The sequence below is a fragment of the Gasterosteus aculeatus genome, chromosome 12 (genome assembly GCF_964276395.1).
Source record: "Gasterosteus aculeatus chromosome 12, fGasAcu3.hap1.1, whole genome shotgun sequence".
Taxonomy (NCBI): domain Eukaryota; kingdom Metazoa; phylum Chordata; class Actinopteri; order Perciformes; family Gasterosteidae; genus Gasterosteus; species Gasterosteus aculeatus.
Window position 1 is genome coordinate 23,709,618 of NC_135700.1, and position 23,957 is coordinate 23,733,574.

General features: G+C 49.2%; 2 protein-coding genes across 2 annotated transcripts in view; one reads left to right on the forward strand and one right to left on the reverse strand.

The window, feature by feature from the left end:
* Positions 1 to 23: 23 nt before the first annotated feature.
* hypk (huntingtin interacting protein K) lies at positions 24 to 2,800 on the reverse strand. Its single transcript, XM_040164432.2, has 4 exons — positions 1,680 to 2,800; positions 678 to 733; positions 540 to 591; positions 24 to 199 (listed from the first exon to the last, which is right to left on the reverse strand). Exons 1-4 carry the CDS (start codon positions 1,839 to 1,841, stop codon positions 104 to 106), a joined length of 366 nt encoding a protein of 121 aa, XP_040020366.1. The 5' UTR covers positions 1,842 to 2,800; the 3' UTR covers positions 24 to 103.
* Positions 2,801 to 9,455: 6,655 nt separating this feature from the next.
* Positions 9,456 to 23,957, forward strand: part of serinc4 (serine incorporator 4) — a 23,559-nt gene continuing 9,057 nt past the window's right edge. The window contains exons 1-7 of the mRNA XM_040164156.2: positions 9,456 to 12,782; positions 19,633 to 19,800; positions 20,307 to 20,485; positions 21,620 to 21,699; positions 21,967 to 22,060; positions 22,482 to 22,693; positions 22,770 to 22,865. Of these exons, the coding sequence (XP_040020090.1) occupies positions 12,663 to 12,782; positions 19,633 to 19,800; positions 20,307 to 20,485; positions 21,620 to 21,699; positions 21,967 to 22,060; positions 22,482 to 22,693; positions 22,770 to 22,865 (949 nt within the window). The 5' untranslated portion in view covers positions 9,456 to 12,662. The remainder of the gene's footprint in view (positions 12,783 to 19,632; positions 19,801 to 20,306; positions 20,486 to 21,619; positions 21,700 to 21,966; positions 22,061 to 22,481; positions 22,694 to 22,769; positions 22,866 to 23,957) is intronic.

The window sequence follows — 23,957 nt, forward strand, 5'->3', positions numbered from 1 at the left end:
TTAAATCCAAAAAAGGCACAAACTGAGGCAGATCAACTTTTATTTAAAAAAACACAGTTCAGATTGGGCTCTTTTGGGGGGTGAAACAGTCCGGTGCGTTTGTTCAGTTGGTCAGGGCCACCAGAGCCTCCACCACGTTCCCCATGTGTTCCCGCAGGCCGCGCTCCGCCACCGACCTCGAGATCTCCATCTCTGACATCTGTACGCCGACACCACAATACAGAGGGTCAAAGCCTTTCAAATATTTCACTGGATGAAAGACGAGTTTGTAAATTTCACTTCAATGTTTTACTTTTCTCCAGAAACTCAATGTTTTATAGTTCAAGGTAACTAGTGATTAATTAAAGTGGTAATTTAATGGGTCATATTTAACTGATTATAATAAGGCAGTTTAACTTACATATTAGAGATGCATTTCCATTATAATCAAAAGCTGATTAAAAGTAATTTATTCACATTACACAAAAACATTTGATAACGGTAAAATAACTTTATAATGAACAACAGTGAATTGATAACGTGTCAAAGTAAAAACTTACAATTAGTTCCACGTCCTCTTTCTTGATGGTGACTTTGGCCAACTCTCTTTCTCTGAAAACAAACCGGGTACATTAGTTGTTATAGAAGTTAGTGGTTATTTTCATAAATAAAGGCGTGCTCCGTCCACGTGGACTCACCTGTCCTGTTTGGCTTTCTGCTCTCGAGACCTTCGGTCTCCGATCACAGACATCGCCTGAAAGAGACACAATGAAATAACCATCTATCAGATCAAACAAACAGAAAATAAAGGCTTATTTAATTAAACCCTCCGTCTCCCCAATTAAAGGATTGCTTTGTATACATTGTTTTAAATGTAATGGTTTGAAAATGTAAAATACGTTTTACTATACAGCACAAATAGGCTGCTGGTGATGCACAAGTTACATTTGGACACTTTCACAATGTCAAACTAAATATAAATATAGGACAGAAAGAGAAACGTGAGGCCCCGAAATAAACTAAGGTTCATCCACGTGGCATCCAACAACAATTACAATACTGAAGCTGAAAATGATTCATTCATTGCACGTCGGAACATGTGAGGAAAATAAAAGACGGTCTTTCCAACATCTAATACCAGATAATATGTCACAGTTCTCTATATTACGAACTACCCTCAATCCTCCATAAGAAATGACTTCTAGTGGTTTAATTCAAACACTCAGAAGACGTTAAGAGCCACAAATACACATGAATGCTCTGTTCAGTTAAACCAATTTATATAAATAAAAAATATGAATATCAAATGTATTGATTTATTTAGCTATTTCCAATTGTTTTAAGTGTTTGTCGTTTGTTAATCAATTTATAGATTCCGTTGTTATGAACTACCTACTTTACGGTTGTCGTAAAGTTTACGACAATAAAAGCATTTTGAGTAAACTATCTTTAGCTAGCTGGCTAGTTAGCTACGATGCAGTTGACTTTAGTGACAAAGTTGATAGTTCACGTCACAACTACAGAGCACAAAACGGCATTTTTTTAATTAAAAAGGAAGAACCCCCCCTTAAAAAGGACAAAGTACACCGCGGGTTCACTCCGCACGGCTCTGTATCCGAGATGAAGGACCGGCAGTGTAACGTTAACTTAGCCCGCAGTGGCCGCATGTATCCCGGCTAACGTTAGCCCGGAGCTCTCACCGTTTCTAAGTCAGAGCTGGAGATCTCCTTCTCCTCCGCGTAGTCCGTGACCCTCTCCAGGTCTGCAGCGCCGCTGTCATGTTTGCGGGGCTTCTCTGCCGGTTTTCCGGTGCAGTTTTCATCGGCTTCGAGGTCCAAATCGACGTCTCCATCGGCCGCCATGATTACTTCACTGAGGCCCGGAACGAAAAGAAAGGTTCCGTCAAGTGTCGGAGGGAAATCCAGGTAGCACCGGAAGAAAAGCAGGATTTCATAGGGAGAAATCTGTAGAAATATATGCGATATTTATTTCTCAATTAAGTAGGATTCAGAGACGTTGTTATGTAGGTTATATATTTATAGAGGTAACTCAGAGTCGACATATAACTTATAGATAAATAAATAAATATATAGAGCAATGTGTATCTTGGTTTTTGCACCTGGCGAACTTTATTTTTTATAAATAAATAAGACCTCATACAAACTGGAGATTCATCAAATGATCACAAACCAACTCACACACAGTGAAGTTGGAGCTGGATGCTTAAGCTTTTTGACCATTTGCATTTTTGACGTCAGTAAAATAGAAACTTGATGTTCCTGCCAAAACTGGAGTAAAACTCTAAAATGATTTTGCTTGAAAATCTAAAACAGACAACATGTTTTCCCAAGAAGCCCAGGATCACAGGACTCAATGACTACAGGCCCGTCGCCCTGACCTCTGTAGTCATGAAGTCTTTTGAACGGCTAGTCCTGACCCACCTGAAGTCCCTCACCGACCCCCTCCTGGACCCCCTGCAGTTCGCCTACAGAGCCACCAGGTCTGTGGACGATGCTGTCAACATGGCCCTCCACTACATCCTCCAGCATCTGGACTCCCCAGGAACCTACGCCAGGATCCTGTATGTGGACTTCAGCTCTGCCTTCAACACCATCATCCCGTCTCTGCTGCAGGACAAACTCTCCCAGCTGCACCGCCCGACTCCACCTGCAAGTGGATCACTGACTTCCTGTCAGACAGGAAGCAGCACGTGAAGCTGGGGAAACATGTCTCAGCCTCTCGGACCATCAGCACCGGTTCCCCCCAAGGCTGCGTTCTTTCCCCTCTGCTCTTCTCCCTGTACACCAACAGCTGCACCTCCAGCCACCAGTCCGTCAAGCTCCTGAAGTTTGCGGATGACACCACCCTCATTGGACTGATCTCTGGTGGGGACGAGTCCGCCTACAGGTGGGAGTCTGACCATCTGGTGTCGTGGTGCAGTCAGAACAACCTGGAGCTCAACGCTTTAAAGACAGTGGAGATGGTTGTGGATTTCAGGAAGAACAGCGCCCCACCCTCCCCCATCACCCTGTGTGACTCCCCCGTCACTATTGTGGATTCCTTCCGTTTCCTGGGCTCCATCATCACCCAGGACCTCAAGTGGGAGCTGAATGTTCAGCTCCATCACCAAGAAGGCTCAGCAGAGGTTGTTCTTCCTGAGGCAGCTGAAGAAATTCAACCTGCCAAAGACGATGATGGTCCACTTCTACACGCCCATCATCGAGTCCATCCTCTGCTCCTCCATCACCGTCTGGTACGCTGTAGCCACAGCCAAGGACAAGGGCAGGCTGCAGCGTGTCCTCCGCTCTGCAGAGAGGCTGATCGGCTGCAACCTGCCGTCCCTGCAGGACTTGTTCGCTTCCAGGTCTCTGAAGCAGCTAAAAAGATGGTAGCCGACCCCTCCCACCCCGGACAAAACCTGTTTGTGCCCCTTCCATCTGGCAGGAGGCTGAGGTCCATCAGGACTAAGACCTCCCGCCACACGAACAGTTTCTTCCCGTCGGCAGTCGGGCTCATCAACAGAGCCGGACCCCCACTGACTGACTATAACACTCCACCGGTCACTCCCCCTCAAACTGCACATGTCACTTTAACTGCAATTCATCACTTTGTCGTCACTTGTCACTTTGTCTCTTGTCTGTTACTTGTTCGTTAGTGCACTTTATGCTTAATATTTTTCTTTTTAACTTTTTAATATTTAAAATTGTTTAACTTTATTCCCTTGTTTTATACTAACCCATAGCCTTATTCTACTAACCCATTGCATTAGCATTTCATTCCACTTTATTTTATTACTTGTGCACTGTTGTCTTGTCTGTCTACTGTCGCGCACCAACCGCCAAGACAAATTCCTTGTATGTTTGACATATTTTGGCTAATAAATGTTTCCTGATTCCTGATGTTCGAAGCGTTCTGAAGAGAATCTGAACACACCGACTGATTTATTAGAAACAGGCGCTGAGGTCTGCGGAAGACCACCTTCAAGAATCCCAAAAGGAGCCCATTTTCACAGATGAGAGGCGAAAAAGGAATGAGTTGCTGATCAAACTCGTTGCAGATTAATTCCCTGGTGATTGAGTAACGACCAGAATGTCACAGCTGTATTCATTACACATATAAGCAGGACGCCATCACTTTAAATAACAATTACCATTTTACCTGCAGTGCCGGTGAATGCCCCCCTCACCTCTCCCCCTCCTCCGACCTGGACCACCCCCCTCCAACCCGCACTATCTCCACCCTCCACCACCAATATATCCACCCTCCACCACCACTATCTCCACCATCCACCACCACTATCTCCACCATCCACCACCACTATCTCCACCATCCACCACCACTATCTCCACCATCCACCACCACTATCTCCACCATCCACCACCACTATCTCCACCCTCCACCACCACTATCTCCACCCTCCACCACCACTATCTCCACCATCGACCACCACTATCTCCACCATCCACCACCACTATCTCCACCATCCACCACCACTATCTCCACCATCCACCACCACTATCTCCACCATCCACCACCACTATCTCCACCATCCACCACCACTATCTCCACCATCGACCACCACTGTCTCCACCATCCACCACCACTATCTCCACCATCCACCACCACTATCTCCACCATCGACCACCACTATCTCCACCATCCACCACCACTATATCCACCCTCCACCACCACCACTATATCCACCCTCCACCACCACTATCTCCACCATCCACCACCACTATCTCCACCATCGACCACCACTATCTCCACCATCCACCACCACTATATCCACCCTCCACCACCACCACTATATCCACCCTCCACCACCACCACTATATCCACCCTCCACCACCACTATCTCCACCATCCACCACCACTATATCCACCCTCCACCACCACTATCTCCACCCTCCACCCTCCAATCTAGTTTGTTGAACCGCTCTTAGTCTGGACTCTCGCCTGAAGGCTGTTGGTCTTGTTGGGATACCAAGAGACAACACCGCTCACAGGGTCACTGAGCCACTCAAACTCCTCCACCACGTTAAGGTGGCGGTTCATGGAGGAGATGACTATGTTTATTTATGTGTGTGTGTATTTATGTGTATGTGTGTGACTATGTGTGTGTGTATTTATGTGTATGTGTGTGTGTATTTATGTGTATGTGTGTGTATGTGTAATTATGTGTGTGACTATGTGTATGTGTATTTATGTGTATGTGTGTGTGTATTTATGTGTATGTGTGTGACTATGTGTGTGTGTATTTATGTGTATGTGTGTGTATGTGTAATTATGTGTGTGACTATGTGTATGTGTATTTATGTGTATGTGTGTGTGTATTTATGTGTATGTGTGTGTGTGTGTGTGTGTGTGTGTGTGTGTGTGTGTGTGTGTGTGTGTGTGTGTGTGTGACTATGTGTATATATATGGTGCAGAAGTGAGGTGTTTCTACTGGTTTTCAGTCTGTGATGTTCAGGCTGTGATGTTCAGGCTGTGATGTTCAGTCCTGGAGGGTCTTCTTCCCCTTATGGCTCTTCTCTTCTTTTTCGGACCTCTTAGTCTCCTGGTCCTGCATTTTGCGCTTCATCTTGTCCATCTCCGTCTGTCTGTCTTGCATCCTTCTTCCAAAGATGCCTCTCTTCTTCTTCTTCAAGTCCAGACAGATGTTTTCAAGGAGTGTGTTTTCGTCCTGCAACTGTTTCACCTTGGTGATCACAATCTGATTTTCTTTGGCCAACTCCTCCATCTGTTGGAGTGTGATGACTTTGAGGGATGTGTTCTCCTCTTGTTTTTCAGCCATACTATCACTCCGGTCCTTTAGCAGTTTGTATTCTGCCGCCAGCTGGTGGTTGTTGGCCTGCTGCTCGTTGAACTTCTCCTCTAGAGCAAGGTTGTCGGAGTACAGTGCTGTTACTCTGGTCTCCAACATCTCTTGTTTGAGGTTCAGTTCTTTGCAGATCCTTCTTTCCAGATCTTTGAATTTCTCTTCCTCGCTGATGAGCTGTTGTTGAGTCTCCCTCAGCTTTTGTGAGAGGCTTTCCTTCTCTTTGTTGACCTTCAGGGTCTCACTGAACTTCTGGAGCATCAGATTCTCAACCTCGGTGGCCATCTCCTGGTACTTTACCCGAAGGGCTTCCAGTGCCTCTTGTTTTAGGGCGATGTCTTGGGTGGTCTTTTTCTCCAGATCCTCGTACTTTTTTCGGCAGACTGTCTGGACCATCAGATTCTCAACCTCGGTGGCCATCTCCTGGTTTTTTACCTGAAGGGCTTCCAGTGCCTCTTGTTTTAGGGCGATGTCTTGGGTGGTCTTTTTCTCCAGATCCTCGTACTTTTTTCGGCAGACTCTCTGGACCATCAGATTCTCAACCTCTGTGGCCATGTCCTGGTACTTTTCCTGAAGGGCTTCCAGTGCCTCTTGTTTTAGGGCGATGTCTTGGGTGGTCTTTTCCTCCAGATCCTCGTACTCTTTTCGGCAGACTCTCTGGACCATCAGATTCTCAACCTCGGTGGCCATCTCCTGGTTTTTTACCTGAAGGGCTTCCAGTGCCTCTTGTTTTAGGGCGATTTCTTGGGTGGTCTTTTTCTCCAGATCCTCGTACTTTCTTTGCCAGATCTCGTTGGTGACGAGGACGTCTTTGGAATCGGCGAGCCTCAGAGACAAATCCTCGTTCTCCTTGAGGAGATTAAGGTGCTTGATAGATTGGTTGGCAAATTTGTCCTCATGCTCTTGAACCATTCGCTCCTTCTCCTGGTGACTGATGAGCTGGGCTTCAGCCATCTTCTCCTCCAATAGTCTCAGACGCTCCAGGAGGTCGATGTTTTCGGGCTTTTTCTCTCGGCTGTTGTTGATTTCAGCCGTGGACATCTGCTGACTCTCCAGGGTCTTGATCCTCTCGTTGGCGGTCTTCAGACTCTTCTCCAGATGGGCGGTTGTCAATTTCCGATCTTTGATGACGAGGTAAAGTTTGTTCCTCTCAATGTCAGAATCCTTCTTAACGGACTCAAGGTCTGTGATCCGGTCGGTGAGACGGTAGATCTCATCGTGGGAACGTGCGAGTAGCTCCTGCGGATTGTAGCCTTTTGGTGTAGGGCCTTGGCCGCACCGAGGGGCTTCAGTCCTGTTTCTCCGTCCGTTTCCTCGATGCATTTTTTGAAGAATACTTTGTACTGGTAAAAGTATGGACTGTTGTTTTAAAATACTTTTCGTGGTCGTGAAAGACAAATTCAGCTGATAACTTACTTACTCACAAGATATCAACTGCTTGCTAACTCGGCTTGAAAGGCAATGAACAGATTGGGTTCCAAGTGTTCTAAAGTGGGTTCTGAACCCTTGATGACGATGATGTCAATGAGATCAAAGGGATTGTCATGGAAACCCCGATGATGTCAATGAGATCAAAGGGGTTGCCGTGGAAACGTTGTCATGGAAACCCTGATGATGTCACTGAGATCAAAGAGGTTGCCGTGGAAACGTTGCCATGGAAACCATTCCAGTAGACATCAACACTGCTTGTAGTTGTCTGGTTCTTCTAGGATTTTTGACCGTTTGAGAGTCGAGAGCAGAGAAATCAAGGATGCTGATATTTATTATGTCTTTTACTCATATAAATGAGCATGACGAATATTATTTTCTTAAAATCTTGAATGGAGGTTGAATTATAAAACAATATTTGTGGTTTTCTGGATGATAATAATAATCACTTTGAGGGGAAAAAATAAAAAGCAGCTTTTTTTCCATCTTAGCTCCTGAAAGCTCATTAGAACGATTCCAATGTAACGGCACGTGAACACGAGTCCACGCGGCTCCACGCGGCTCACTCACTGGCCACACCCACACAAGGGGCAGTGGAGATTGACCTTTGACGTCCAAAGTCTCACCAATATCTCCCACCTCGTGGTTGCCAGCTCTAGTGTTCTTGAATGCAACGGTAATCTGCAATGAGCACATATAATAACAGTACAGGGGTTTGCTTACATCGGAGGTCAAATCTATCAAATTAGTCAAATAAAATGCTTAAACTGCTTTCCATCTGTCAATGGGATTTGGAAAATGACGACTCATTAGGGCTGACGTTCCACCACTTACATACAAACACTCGCTGCGCTGCGGTTAAGCCTCATGACTGAGACGCTCCTCCGCTCGGCCCCGACTCTTCAAAAGCTACTCTGTCATCATTTTGATTATCAATAGATATAAATACTTCTGCTCTTGTAATATTAGGCTTTTGAACAAATGAGAGTGACGTGGTCGTGTTTTATTTGTGCTTCCATTGTGATGAAGGATCGTCGACCAAGACCGATTGTCGTCTTAACGGCTAAATGTCTCCGATTTCCAGTAGATGGTTCAGTAGCAGGTGACAACAGGGTTTGGTGGGAAACCCTCAATGTGGGCGCACAAAGTCTTTCTTTTACAAAGGATGCCAGATTATATGTTTTCTCTTTCTCTTTTTGTGTGTGTTGTAAGACATCAAACCACTGACAAATCCATGAGTAATAAGTGGTTGAGTATGAACTTGATGGATGAGTGCAAATCCCTCATCAGAGCATCAGATGCGGGAACAGAAGGATATAAAGTCCAGGCCAACGTTGTTTCACTCAGGCTTGTGTGATGCATACAGATCGTTGCACGCCACCTCAGTTTGCGTTGAGCCACAACAGACAGAGTGGACATTTTTCAGAGCAGGGACTTCAAGGGCTGAGATTGATTTGAGTGAGATGAGTGGATCACAACTACAAGCTAAAATGCCTCACAGTGCAAAGCATAGTCGATGGATTTGAAGAATTGGTTAATGACCTACAAACCAAATACTAAGGAGACCCTGCTTAGTAATGTTCCACCAGAGCTTTCTGAAACGGCCGAGAGATGTTTTCCTTCTATTGAAAATCCATTGACGAATTTCAATACAGATGCTAAACGTCAGAGATGCTGTGCAGATAAGTGGAAAATGGTGCAACCAGGGGAACACGTTCTAGGTGTGAGATTTGTATCCTGTATTTGACCCTGACGTGCAAAGAGCAGCAGGATACAAAACGTTAGTTTGCAGCTGTGCCCTGAGAAGGGAGGACGGTCGACTCGATCTCATAGAAGCTTCAAAACAAAGGACTCCTCTTCATGGCCTTGGTTCATATCTTATTCTGTACGAAAGTTCCGGATCCAAGTTTTACTTTCATGTCAATTAATAATGATTTGCAGCGGCCACTGAGGAGGATCTTGTGTGTGTGTGTGTGTGTGTGTGCTACCCTCAGCTTCACCTGGGTTCTTATCTCAACCTGCTTTGCAGCTTCTCCTAACTGACACGGAGAATGTCCTTCACATGTGTATAAAAACTCAGCGTTCTTACTGCTCGGAGACGTCATTTCCACAGAGCACCGTGATACGTGCCGGTGTATTTGACCTCCTGCTTGCAAGCAGTAAATGGACTTTTTGCAACTTTCATCATTCATCAAGACTCTGTTTTATCAGACAAATCATTCTCTTCTACCGAGCTTTTATTGAAATATTCCATAACAATTACCTCCTCCCAAAATTGAATTCTGTACTGATGAACTTTCAGCTTCTCTTGCTTTTCCACGCCGATGACATTAAAAAGGTTTTGATGCCGTTCTGAAGCCTCTAGTGGAGGATTTAAAATGTTTGGAAACAGATGGTGTACAAACCCCAGGATCTGAGTCCATTAAGAGGACGTGTAGTTAAGATCACAGGAGACAGTCTGTTTGCATTTGTTGAATCTTTCAGGGCCAAATGCGGTTGTCGTGTTTGTTTAGCGGAAAGCGATGTTTTCCCAGGGATCTTTCCTGAAGATCAACCCGGTGTTGTATTTCGCTCTAAAGATCTTTATTCTCAACACTCAGCATTAGACCCGTATTGTTAAAATGAACTCTTTAATAGATTTGAAATGTAACTCAACACCAGTCTCACACTTGTTGGGTTTTTAACTCTATATAGAGTTTATTTAACACTGATCAGATCTATTTGCGACACTTAGTAGAGTTCATTTTCAAATCTATTAAAGCGGTCATTTAACTCTTTGCACCGGTCTCACACTTGGTTTAACTCTACGTACTGATCAGATTTATTTGTGACACTTGGTAGATTTAATTAACTCTTAATAGATTTGAAATGTAACATCAGTTCTCGGTGTTGGGTTTAACTCTACGTAGAGAGTATTTAACACTGAGCAGATTCATTTTTGATTGTTGATTTAACACTGAGGAGACTGGGACAATATAAACACCAGCTTAGAGTTCAAATTGAGTCAATTTAACTCTATTATTAGCACACAGCACATTTCCGATAGTGTTTGTGTAGCGTTGCGAGTGGCCTCTTTTTCGCCTGTTCAATGAAGTGATTTTTTAATTCTTTAAGTTCAAACCAGCTCGGCTTGGTTTATTAAATAGCGAAATCTCAAATCCTCCAATCTGGACTCAAAATGGGTCTTAATAAAATACAACTGACTAATCAAACTTCCTCACAGTCTTTACAGTATCCAAAGTGAAAGTTTGAAATAAAAATGCAGAGTAAACATTTATATAGTGAGCTGAAGAATATATCTGCTGAATAATATCAGTCTGGCATTATAAAAAAAGAGATAAAACTGAAGACGATTCTCTAGCAAACACAAAAAGTCATCTGACTCAAATATACTGTATATCTATAGATATATATACACATACATACAGTTATGTACAGTATCAGCTAAATAACGTGGACAGTGTGCATTCATTCATTCGCTCTGTGACGCTCTGATGCTCTCGCCCCTCAGAATGCCATCGTGCTCTCAGGTCATTTCCAGCCGCCTTTAATTTACGTTAAAATCACCCCCAAAAAAACGCTGCCGGTCACAAGCGGTTCCCCCTTTGTGCCTCCAACACGACGAATGAATGGATGATTTTTTTTTTTCTTCGTAAACAAGCTTGGAGTTGGTCCAGACGTTGAAACCGTAGGTTGAGTTCTCACTCAGGCGCCTGCATCCGCGTATTTGTCCTTTTTCTTTGTCCCCCCTTTTGGCTCGACCTGCTCTCCCACAATGCAGCAGTGATCATCTGAGAGTGAAAGGGGCCCCCAGGAATGCCGCTGGGAGCATGTGTTGATCACAGCGTGTGTGGGGGGGGGGGGTCACTGGTTGGGCATCCGTGTTGGGAATAATCCAGAGTGAGATTAACAGCGCACAATACCCTTAATCTCACTCTGGATTATGGTTAAACGTCCTGCAGAATTAACGTCTATTTCTGGTTGTTTTTAACTCTGGATGAAGACGTAGGGGACAAGTGTCCAAACGCTGTTCAAGACATAACGATCTCCACAGTCTGGTTTCTGCGTCTCAGCCGGGTCGTTCGACCTCTCGTTTGACCTCTCGTTCGACCTCTCGTTTGACCTCTCGTTCGACCTCTCGTTCCTAGAAAGTGAACCGGGTCGATGGGGAAGAATCTTCTGGAGAATAAGGCTGATTTTATTCAACCTCGTTCTTTTAATTACTTAATTCTCTACTTTCATCTTTGCTTTGGTCAATTTGAAAGGTTTCTGTATGGATGATGTCATTATTCTACACTAAAATACAGAAATACATGTTGTTTGCAGAATTTCATCTTTTTTCCCCGAGGAGATGAACTGGGCTTGAATAATGTTTTCAGCTGCTGGACACAACAAGCTGAAAGTCAGCCGGTCAGATTATCATCCCAGCAGAAAGTGTCCCACCAGGTGGGACAAAATGCTGCCGTCCGATTGGTGGAGCCAGCCTCAGAGAGAACATCAACGGGGCCGGCGCGTCCGGGGAAGGTCATCCCGACTGAGAGGACGGGATTATCCCGACGCTCCACCCCGCCGGCGCAAACCTAATCTGACTCTCTCCTCGCTGCTCTTTTCTCTGTCACTTTGTCGTCGTTTCCTCGGCATGAACACCGAGGGCAAAAAAAACAGCATTCAAGGTGAATAAAATACGAGGGAAGGGAAACATCGCTGAATTGTTCCAAGGTTTGAAGTTGCCAATATTTTAGTATTTTTACATAAATAAAACCTTCCTACCTGTTGCACATCATTTCATGATTAAACATGAAACCCTGGGGGCCACCGGGGTTAGAAGTCAGGGGGTCCACCATGTACAAATCACACAGGGTTAATTCTTTAATTGCTGTAAATCTGGATTAAACCTGCGTATTGCGCAATGCCATTGTAGTGTGGGTTTGTGCAGCGCTGGGGGGAAGGGAAGGGAGGGACAGATGGGACGGACACAAGGTCCCCGTCGACCTCCTCCTCCTCCTCCTCCTCCTCCCCTCACAGACTCTTTGCCTAATCTGACCGGGGGAGGACGGGCGGAGGAGTGGGGGGAGGCCACTGGGCATTTGCCACCACCTCTCCCTCTTTCCTGGCAGCACCCAACACAGCCGCAGAGCCAAAGCACGCAGGATATGGGCAGAAAAACAAGTCGTTCCCCCGCCAGGCCGGACTGAGAGCAGCGCGGACCCGGCGCTCCTGGTCAGGCCCTCGCGTACTGGGAGCCCAGCCGGACCAGATTGACGCTAATCCGGCATTAGAAGCATGTAGCGCCGACATGCTGGACTCCTTCTGACCTTTTCTTTCCCACTGCCGGGCCTTTTCCTGGACGTCCGTGTTCTCTGGGCCTCCGTCAGGATGTGGTGACGCCATCTTCGCTGGCACGCTGAGAGAAGGAAAACCCGGTGGGACGTCCATGGCCAAATGTAGAGTCGTGGTGGCCGAAGAAAAGCCGCTAAGCGGCACAATGTCGGCCAGTCAGGGGATGAGCAGCAGCGGCGCCTACAACTACTTCCTCAACATGGTGGCCTATCAGGTGAGAGCTGACGACTTTACCAGTCTAGTCATATTTATGTTAGTAAATGACTAAATTAAACCTCTGTGAGGAGGAATTTCTTGTCCAAGTGCTCCAGAAATGTTGTGCAAAGACATCGACATTAAATAGAAAAACGTTTTAATTCAGTAGAAAAACCAGCTGGTCGCTGTAGGTTTTGTTTCCACCGGCGGATTAATCCACATTGTGCTCTGGGAAATGTTGGTGGCAGCAGGACAGTGTGTGTTGGATCAAACTACAGTGTGTTTATTTCACGGCGATGGAAGAACAGTGATGGGGAAGATATCAGATACACGCGATGATGAACCGGGAAGTTTTGAAGGCCTTAAAAAACCCTGCGAGGGGGTTGGAAGGGTCCAGCAAACACAGGCGACAAACTTTTGTTGTACAGAGTTACGCTGATGCAGAAGAGTCCCAACGCTGCATTCTGTGTAGTGACCAGCAGGGGGCGACTCCTCTGCTCCCATAGACGTCTATGAGGAAATGACTCTACTTCTCTGTAGTGACCAGCAGGGGGCGACTCCTCTGCTCCCATAGACGTCTATGAGGAAATGACTCTACTTCTCTGTAGTGACCAGCAGGGGGCGACTCCTCTGCCCCCATAGACGTCTATGAGGAAATGACTCTACTTCTCTGTAGTGACCAGCAGGGGGCGACTCCTCTGCTCCCATAGACGTCTATGAGGAAATGACTCTACTTCTCTGTAGTGACCAGCAGGGGGCGACTCCTCTGCTCCCATAGACGTCTATGAGGAAATGACTCTACTTCTCTCGTGATTTATTCCCTCAGTAAACATTGTAAACATGAGTTTATGGTCTCAGTCTCTAGTTTCAAGTCTTCTTCAACACAACATAATGTTCATTTAGTGAATTATGGTCCATTTAGAGTCACACAGACCATAAAGCAGGGGATGCTTTGGGGGCGGGGCTAATGTTTGACTGACAAGTCTCTAGCAGACTCTGACGCATTCTGAATCTGGTAACTTTTAATTGGTTGAGAAAAGAAAAACTTGGGGACGGCCGTAATCCAAAATGGAGACTGTGAAATTGTGAAAGGCTCCTAAGCATCAGTCCACAAAGCAGAGCGTGACGTCACGATGACGTCACACCATCGTAGAAAACGCTGATAACAACTGATATAAACCCTTACATGAGTCAGTTTCAGCAGCTGTGTGTTTTGGAGACATTATTTATTTATAACTCATCCTGTCACATTAACAAAAAAGAAAGAGGAAGCGGATTATTCCTCAACATGTGGCATCACAGACTCACTGACCCGTTTATCCCGAAAGAACCACTGAATTATTGGAATTATAATTATTCATCAGATCGCTTCCTTCAACCTCTTCCCTCTGTGACTACCGGTGCATTATGAAGGATTAAACATTACATTACATTACAGGTCATTTAGCTGCTTTTATCCAAAGCGACTTACATTAAACTTTAAACCCATGGCTTTTTCACATTTTTGCCCGGGGAGCAATTAGGGGTTAGGTGTCTTGCTCAGGGACACTTCGACATGGAACATGGGGCAGCCTGGAATCGAACCACCAACCTTGTGCAGCACACCTTCTCTAACCCCTGCCCCACGACGACCCCAAGCCCCGACATGAGGCCTGACATGATGCCCGACATGCGGCCCGACATGAGGCCTGACATGAGGTCCGACATGAGGCCCGACATGAGGTCCCGACATGCGGCCCGACATGAGGCCCGACATGAGGCCCGACATGAGGCCCCACATGCGGCCCGACATGAGGCCCGACATGAGGCCCCACATGCGGCCCGACATGCGGCCCGACATGAGTCCCGTCATGAGGCCCGTCATGAGGCCCGACATGAGGCCCGACATGAGGCCCGACATGTGGCCCGAGATGAGGCCCGACATGCGGCCCGACATGCGGCTCGACATGAGGCCCGACATGCGGCCCGACATGAGGCCCCACATGCGGCCCGACATGAGGCCCAACATGAGGCCCCACATGCGGCACGACATGAGGCCCGACATGAGGCCCCACATGCGGCCCGACATGAGTCCCGACATGAGGCCCGACATCAGGTCCGACATGAGTCCCGACATGAGGCCCCACATGCGGCCCGACATGAGTCCCGACATGAGGTCCGACATGCGGCCCGAGATGAGGCCCGACATGAGGTCCGACATGCGGCCCGACATGAGGCCCGACATGAGGCCCGACATGAGGCCCCACATGCGGCCCGACATGAGGCCCCACATGCAGCCCGACATGAGTCCCGACATGCGGCCCGACATGAGGCCCCACATGCGGCCCGACATGAGGCCCGACATGAGGCCCGACATGAGGCCCAACATTAGGCCTGACATGAGGCCCGACATGAGGCCCAACATTAGGCCTGACATGAGGTCCGACATGAGGCCCGACATGAGGTCCCGACATGCGGCCCGACATGAGGCCCGACATGAGGCCCGACATGAGGTCCCGACATGCGGCCCGACATGAGGCCCGACATGAGGTCCCGACATGAGGCCCCACATGCGGCCCGACATGAGGCCCGACATGAGGCCCGACATGAGGCCCCACATGCGGCCCGACATGAGGCCCGACATGAGGCCCCACATGCGGCCCGACATGAGGCCCCACATGCGGCCCGACATGAGGCCCGACATGAGGCCCGACATGAGGCCCGACATGAGGCCCGACATTAGGCCCGACATGAGGTCCGACATGAGGCCCGACATGAGGTCCGACATGCGGCCCGACATCACACACCTGTGCAACAACAATGGGTTTAAGATAAAGATCTCAAATAGTTGATTTTTCACCTCGTTCTTTTATTTAATCTGTTTTAATACAAAGGAGCACAGAAATGTATCTGTAGCAATGCTCACGTCCAGTACTGCTCTTATAAACATGATTAACGTGCTTTGAATGAAAATGATATGATTCAGCATTTATGGATTAAAGGAAGGTGGAATAATCAAAGATTTTTTAAATCTGAAACATTTAAATTAAGCACCAACAGCACAAAATCTCACGTATTTCTTCGTCTCCAGCCGGTCATTTTCTGCCTCTCTGAGCGTTTTGTGGCCGTGACAATGCCTCCAGCCACTCATAACGTCTGTTCCACGCAGCCAGAGAGGAGATGAAGGACTCAACGTGTCCACGTCCCACTAGAGAGCGTTACACAGCAAATCCACGGAATCCACGGAAGGATTGTGTGGTGCTCAGAATAACACAATCCAGATTATCATTTCTGGGAAATACTCAATTTCTTTAAAAGCTCAATAGATGAAGACCAAATTTGGACAAAATGTCCCTTTTAATCACGTTTCTTCTTCTACTGGATCCAATCGTTCCTGAGCTGCACTAAACAAGGCTCCATGCTTCTTCAGTCCTCCCCTGCCATGAGAAGATGTTGGCTAATCCCCTCCGACCAACGGCCATCAGATTATGAGTTGCGCGCGGCGAGTTATAATAACGACATATCTGCATTCCACCAGCGCTCATGAACACAGAACACACACAAGGGATTGAGATCCCGTGTGCATGAAAAACACCGTGCATAGAGGACGGCTCGGAATCCTGCATGCAGCTTTATTTCTCCTTGGGACACAAATATATAATCGTATGTAAATGTGATATTTACGATCTATAATGTTTATTTTATGAATGTTCTTTGCATCTTTGCATTTGTTTGAGAGACGGGAAACATGGGAGAGATCACATGTAGTGAGTCACTTTTAGATTTATGCACGTTAAAATGAAACATGTAGACACATAAAGGCCTGTTTTTCACTCAAATATTCCTGGTCCAAGTTCAATCCACAGTTTGGCTTCACATTGGGCTCAGTCTCACTGTCACGCCGCAAAACCACAAACACACAATACAGACATCCAGTTATGATGGATGAACAGAACCAAAGCTGTCACGGTGTGGTTTCACTTCCTGTTGTATTTTGTAGTTTTCTGCCACTCGTGTCCCCGGGTAACTTCACTTCCTGCCTTGTCCCGTCATCCCCTGTGTTCGTCTAATAGTTTCCACCTGTGTCCAATCACCTGCACCTCCCTTGTGTATTTAAGCCATGTGTCTCCTGTGTCACTTGTCGCGTCATTGTCTTTAGCCACGCATGTCCTGTCTTTGTCTTGGATGCCCATAGTTTCTCGTCTGTGTGCTTTTGCTCCCGGTTCCTGTGTTTTTTGACCATTGACTATTAAAGTCCTTTGTGTTCCTGTTTGAACTCTGCGTTTGAGTCCTGCCTTCCACCAGCACCCCTGACAGAATGACGCGACCAAAGAAGGACTCAGCAGAGTTTTTTCCCCTGGAAGACTTCAGGGGAACCCGTCTGGCAATGGGCGGTCCACGCAATCTCCAGCGGGCCGCCCGTAATGGGGGAACGGTCCTCCCGGGGGTTCCAGCTGGGTACTTGTACTACTCCGTCTCCCCATCTGGAGCCCTCAGTAGGCATCTGGGTCACCATCCGCCGCCCCCCACATGGTCCCCAGAGGAGGAGACCATTTCCTGGTCGTCTGGCGGCGATTCGCACTGGGAGCGGGTAATGGACCTTGCGGTCCGACTACAGGCCACCTATGCTCCCCACGCTCGGCCGCAGCGCGCAATGTCCAGCGCTGGGCCGCAGCGACTTCCCGACCCCGCTCGGTCGCAGCGCAAGATGTCCCGCGCTGGGCCGAGGCAGATTCCCGTCCCGGCCTCCCGACCCAAGCCCATGACCCCCGAGCCAGTGCCACGATCCATGCCCCCGACCCCCGAGCCAGTGCCACGATCCATGTCCCCGCCCCCCGAGCCAGTGCCACGATCCATGTCCCCGCCCCCCGAGCCAGCGCCACGATCCATGTCCCCGACCCCCGAGCCAGCGCCACGATCCATGCCCCCGGTACCAGCACCACGTTCCATGCCCCCGACCCGACCAGTTCCGGCGCCACGTTCCATGCCCCCGACCCGACCAGTTCCGGCACCACGTTCCATGCCCCCGACCCGACCAGTTCCGGCACCACGTTCCATGCCCCCGACCCGACCAGTTCCGGCGCCACGTTCCATGCCCCCGACCCGACCAGTTCCGGCGCCACGTTCCATGCCCCCGACCCGACCAGTTCCGGCACCACGTTCCATGCCCCCGACCCGACCAGTTCCGGCGCCAGGTTCCATGCCCCCGACCCGACCAGTTCCGGCCCCACGTTCCATGCCCCCGACTCGGCCAGTACCGGCCCCACGTTCCATGCCCCCGACTCGGCCAGTACCGGCCCCACGTTCCATGCCCCCGACTCGGCCAGTCCCCGCTCCGAGACTCATGCCCCCGACTCGGCCAGTCCCCGCTCCGAGACTCATGGCCCCGACGCCCCCAGTCCCCGCTCAGAGACTCAGGCTCCCTCCCTCCCATCCCATGGTCCTCTCCCACCCTCCCGTTGGTGATTTGAGGGCCGTCTGGGATCCGGCCCTTGAGGGGGGGGCTATGGGGTGGGTTATGGGGGGGGCTGAGCCGCCGCCGACTGCGGAGGTGTTCCGTGTCCCCGAGCTGGAGCCGACTACGGAGGTGTTCCGTGTCCCCGAGCTGGAGCCGACTACGGAGGTGTTCCGTGTCCCCGAGCTGGAGCCGACTACGGAGGTGTTCCCTGTCCCCGAGCTGGAGCCGACTACGGAGGTGTTCCCTGTCCCCGAGCTGGAGCCGACAACCGCGGAGGTGTTCCGTGTCCCCGAGCCGACGGCGACAACCGCGGAGGTGTTCCGTGTCCCCGAGCCGACGGCGACAACCGCGGAGGTGTTCCGTGTCCCCGAGCCGACGGCGACAACCGCGGAGGTGTTCCGTGTCCCCGAGCCGACGGCGACAACCGCGGAGGTGTTCAGTGTCCCCGAGCTGCCGCCGCCGACCCCGGAGGTTTCCCGTGTCCCCGAGCCTGCCATTCTAGAGACGTTCTGTGCCCTGCAGTCGCCGCTCCGGAGCCGGCTTGGTGACCGCCCGCCGGGCCGACCCCCAGAGGCTCCCCGCTCGTCTGGCCACCCGTAGGGCCGCCCGCCAGAGTTTCCCGGGTGGTCCGACCAACGTCTCTGGTTTCCCTGCCCCCCCACCCCTTGTTTTGCTCTAGTGTGAGCCGCCTGGAAGTCGGTCCTTGAGGGGGGGTACTGTCACGGTGTGGTTTCACTTCCTGTTGTATTTTGTAGTTTTCTGCCACTCGTGTCCCCGGGTAACTTCACTTCCTGCCTTGTCCCGTCATCCCCTGTGATCGTCTAATAGTTTCCACCTGTGTCCAATCACCTGCACCTCCCTTGTGTATTTAAGCCATGTGTCTCCTGTGTCACTTGTCGCGTCATTGTCTTTAGCCACGCATGTCCTGTCTTTGTCTTGGATGCCCATAGTTTCTCGTCTGTGTGCTTTTGCTCCCGGTTCCTGTGTTTTTTGACCATTGACTATTAAAGTCCTTTGTGTTCCTGTTTGAACTCTGCGTTTGAGTCCTGCCTTCCACCAGCACCCCTGACAAAAGCTTTCTGATACGAACAAACTAAAAGATCTGAACTAGTTCTCCTTCATCGCAACACTGGAGGGAACATGTTGAGGAAGAACAGGACCATAGAAGACCAGCGTCTCATTAGTCAGCATCCCAGTGGAATCACAACAGATGATTACAGTGAAGGAATAACACGTATATTCAAAGGTGTCGTCCCTGAGGAATGCAGCTTAAAATGTTTCACAAGAGAAACGAATAACAAGTGTGATTTAAAAACGCTGGACACAAGAAGCAAAATGAATCTAACGGATAATACTTCATAATACTTGATGAAACTGATCGGTGCGTATTGTGCATGATATCGGCCTCCTGTATTTGTTTGTGTCATATCAGATATGCTGCTGCTGTGGACCGGCCCCCTGCTCGCTCTGCTGTGCCTTCTGTCCTCCGGTCAAGTCGTCCACCAGCACGCGGGTCATGTACACGCTGTTCCACATCCTCAGCTGCGCCGTGTCCTGCCTCATGCTGTCCCGCACCGTCTCCGAGCTCGTCCGGGAAAACGTGAGCCTCCAGCGTCGGCCCCCCTGAGCTCTGTTAGCATTGTGTACGCAAACGTGTGAGAGGACCCGGAGGTCACCGCGGGGTCAATTACGTGTAAACATAATTGATGTTGTAATATAAAGAAAGACATACTTGGAACAACTGGATTTATTCCAGTCAAAAACGTCTTTTTGCCAGATTGAATTTGTTCCGATTCTCTATGTTACTGAGCAGAGCTTGAACGCACCATTCATGTCAACAACCCCCCCCCCGTCGAGTTAGTTGTTCTAAATGTGTTACGTTTGTTTGTGTGTGTGTGTGTGTGTGTGTGTGTGTGTGCGTGTGCGTGTGCGTGGCGTTAACGTCAGAGCGCCAACGTAAAACTTTGGCGGGATCATTTGGCGGGAAAAGCTCCTCAAAGAGACCGGCGCTTACGCGAGTGTGAATGAAGGCGCGCGACGTCTCCTCTGAGCGCGCGAGATGTTCACGGGACGCGTTAAACGTCGGCGTGCGCGCGTGTGTTCCAGGTGCCTTTCTTCAACATGGTGTGCGACCAGGCGCACGGCGGAGGCCACTGCGAGATGCTGGTGGGCTACTCGGCGGTTTACAGAGTCTGCTTCGGCACTTCCTGCTTCTACCTGATGATGGCCATCTTCCTGGTGGACGTGAAGTCCAGTCAGGACTACAGAGCGCTGATACACAACGGGTCAGTCTATATACATATATACACATATATACAATATACATACATGTATATTCAGTGCATGTTTGTCTCACGACGTCTCTGAGCCAATGAGAAGAGGAGGAGGTGTGTCTATAATCTTTAGCGTATTTCTTCTTTTGTAAACGTGGGAATTGTAGATTATTACAAAGACATCAAGCACAAGAAGAGTTGTTGTGTGTTGGATTCACTAACATTCATTAATACAACCGATTGTAGTTTCCCATGAACGCAGCATCACGGCGTGAAAACCCAATAAATAGAACAAATTCCAACCAGACATCATAAAAGCATCAGCAAGCGACCACTAAAGAAACACTGCCCCCCCCCCCCCCGCCCACTTTAAAGCTCTGTCACACTTTCCATTGCAGTCGATTAGAGCGCTGACGGGTCTCAGATTAGGATTTGACAGCCTGGATTGTTGGATTTAAATCGGCGCCTTAGGAGGAGGACGTGTTCACACTTCTCCCTGCAAATAACAGATTATTTCAAAGAAAACTCCTTAAAATATTATTGTGAAAATGACGACCATGTTTAATTCCCCCCCGGGGGGCCACACACACACACACACACAGCTGGACGGTCAGGAGGACGTTTGGCGGTCGAGATGCTCAACAGAGAACAGACGCGTCATTCGTCGCGTCATTCGTCTCGTCATTCGTCTCGTCAGAGGTCTTTTCCAAACTCCGGCAGCAGTCAGGAGGCGAGAGGAGCTGATGCCGATTCGGCTCTTTGCCTTGTAGTCGCTTGTTCAGGGTGTGGAGACGATCAGTGAGATGAAGATCTGCCACCATGAAGGGTCGGTGATCTCATGGAGACGTCCAACCTTTTCTTTCAAAAATGTGTCCCTGATCTCAGGGAATAAAGCCTGTGGAAAAGCCCTCGTGCCCGAATTAAGTTTTCACAACTTTGTTCAACTACGAAGTGCAAAACAGTGCAAATAGTCCTTTATATTTTCAGACTTAATCACAAAATCATTTGCATTAAATGGACCAAGAGGAGTGGAGCAGAGCGTTCATGATACGTTTAAAAGACAAAAAGACAGAGCGTCTCTTTGGATTGAATCCGTCTGACCTTGTGTCCCCACCTTGTGTCCTTGTGTTGTCTTTGGACCTCCAGCTTCTGGTTCCTGAAGTTCATCACCCTGCTGGTGACCTGCGGCGCCGCCTTCTTCATCCCGACAGAGTCCTTCCTGCACGGTGAGAAGCAGAGACACCGGAGACACGGGTCCCCCCTGAGGGAACCACCCGTTTGTCTGGTGGGACGGCGGGACGGTCGGAGGGGACGAGGATGGTGCAGGTCCCCCGAGTCCCACCGGGGGGCAGCAGAGACCCACCGCTGCGCCGTCGTGCATTATGGGACCTTATTATTATGGGAAATCTCTGCATCTTGAGTTCACCGTGTTTGAGACGTTGATTTATGACCCCCGTCTTTCTGTCTTTGTGTCTGTCTCTGTCTCCGTTCAGCCTGGCACTACGTTGGGGTGGTGGGAGGATTTGCCTTCATCCTCATCCAACTCATCCTCATCACAGCTTTTGCGCACACCTGGAACAAGAACTGGTGAGTGGAGGCTGATATCAGTGTATTCAAGTACATAAACAGATTTTTTTAAAATATTTTATAAAATTTTATAATATTTTTTGCAATTTTATAAAGTGTGAGAAACAAACCAGTGACAAACAAAATACAAGAATGTCCACAAACCGTTGTTTCCAGGTTTAGTTTATGGTTCCTACTAATGAACATTATAAATATTTGTGTGTAAGAAATAAGACACTAAATAAATCAGGCTTAATACCAATAATAATAATAACTGTAACATTATGAAACAGGAATAGATGTGTTTTTAGTTTTATATGAAGAAATCTAGAATTAGCACCATAAGGAAATGGCTTTTGACGTAAATGTGTAACCACCCCGTCCTCCGTCCCCCTCCGTCCCCCTCTGTCCCCCGTCCCTCGTCCCCCCGCGTGGCTCTCAGGCTGACCGGAGCGGCAGAGAACAAGCGTTGGTACCTGGCGGTGATGTGCGCCACCCTCTTGTTCTACACCATCGCCACCATGGCCTTCACCTTCATGTACAAGTACTACACGCACCCCGTCGCCTGCCACTTCAACAAGGTGCTGCTGTGGATCAACCTGGCGCTCTGCGGCCTCATGTCCTTCATCGCCGTCACGCCCTGCGTCCGGCAGAGTGAGTCCTGAGAACCGTGAGAGACACCAGGTTCTCCCCCACCGAGAGGTTTGTAACCCGGTCTCTCCCTCTGCAGAGCAGCCTCGGTCGGGCCTCCTTCAGGCCTCCATCATCAGCTGCTACGTCATGTACCTGACCTTCTCCGCGCTGTCCAGCCGCCCCCCGGAGAAAGGTACACCTTCACTGCTGGTTCTTCTCTACTTAAATCTGCAGGAATCGCTGGTCCTAAAACGTGGGTTGTATGAAGGTGAAAGGTCAAAAAGGACCTTCACGAGGAGGAGATGAGGGGGACGGGTAGGACGAATGTTACGTGTATTTAAGACACAGATTTCAGCCTTTGAAGTGTGTCAAATGTTTATCACATGGAACTAAATTAAATATGGTCCATACAATTGTTTTATCATTTTACTACCGAACTAATTAGACCAAAGGTGACCTGTCATCCCTGAAATATAATATACTCCATAATCCGTCCATCTGCAAACCGCTTATCACACAAGGTCGCTGGAGTCAATCCCCGCTAGAGGCGGGTGAGAGACGGGGACAAGCGCCAGCCAAACACAGAAACATACAACATCCACACGCCATCCACACGCCATCCACACGCCGTCCACACGCCGTCCACACGCCGTCCACACGCCATCCACACGCCGTCCACACGCCGTCCACACGCCATCCACACGCCATTTACACCCACATCCACACGCCATTCACACCCACATCCACACGCCGTCCACACGCCGTCCACACGCCGTCCACACGCCGTCCACACGCCATCCACATGCCATCCACACGCCATTCACACCCACATCCACACGCCGTCCACACGCCATCCACGCGCCGTCCACACGCCGTCCACACGCCATCCACACGCCATCCACACGCCGTCCACACGCCATCCACACGCCGTCCACACGCCATCCACACGCCGTCCACACGCCGTCCACACGCCATCCACACGCCATTCACACCCACATCCACACGCCGTCCACACGCCGTCCACACGCCATCCACACGCCATCCACACGCCATTCACACGCCGTCCACACGCCGTCCACACGCCATCCACATGCCATCCACACGCCATTCACACCCACATCCACACGCCATTCACACCCACATCCACACGCCGTCCACACGCCATCCACGCGCCGTCCACACGCCGTCCACACGCCATTCACACGCCGTCCACACGCCGTCCACCCCACCGCGCCGCCCATAATGATGATCGACTCATTCAAATCATTCAAAAGACACATGAACA

What these genes read in the sequence shown, in the direction of transcription:
- hypk (XM_040164432.2), bottom strand. Translation starts at nt 1,841, where the DNA reads ATGGCGGCCGATGGAGACGTCGATTTGGACCTCGAAGCCGATGAAAAC. An exon ending in CCAGCTCTGACTTAGAAACG is followed by an intron (nt 734 to 1,679) that starts GTGAGAGCTCCG and finishes TGTCTCTTTCAG; the next exon opens with GCGATGTCTGTGATCGGAGA. An exon ending in CAGAAAGCCAAACAGGACAG is followed by an intron (nt 592 to 677) that starts GTGAGTCCACGT and finishes GTTTGTTTTCAG; the next exon opens with AGAAAGAGAGTTGGCCAAAG.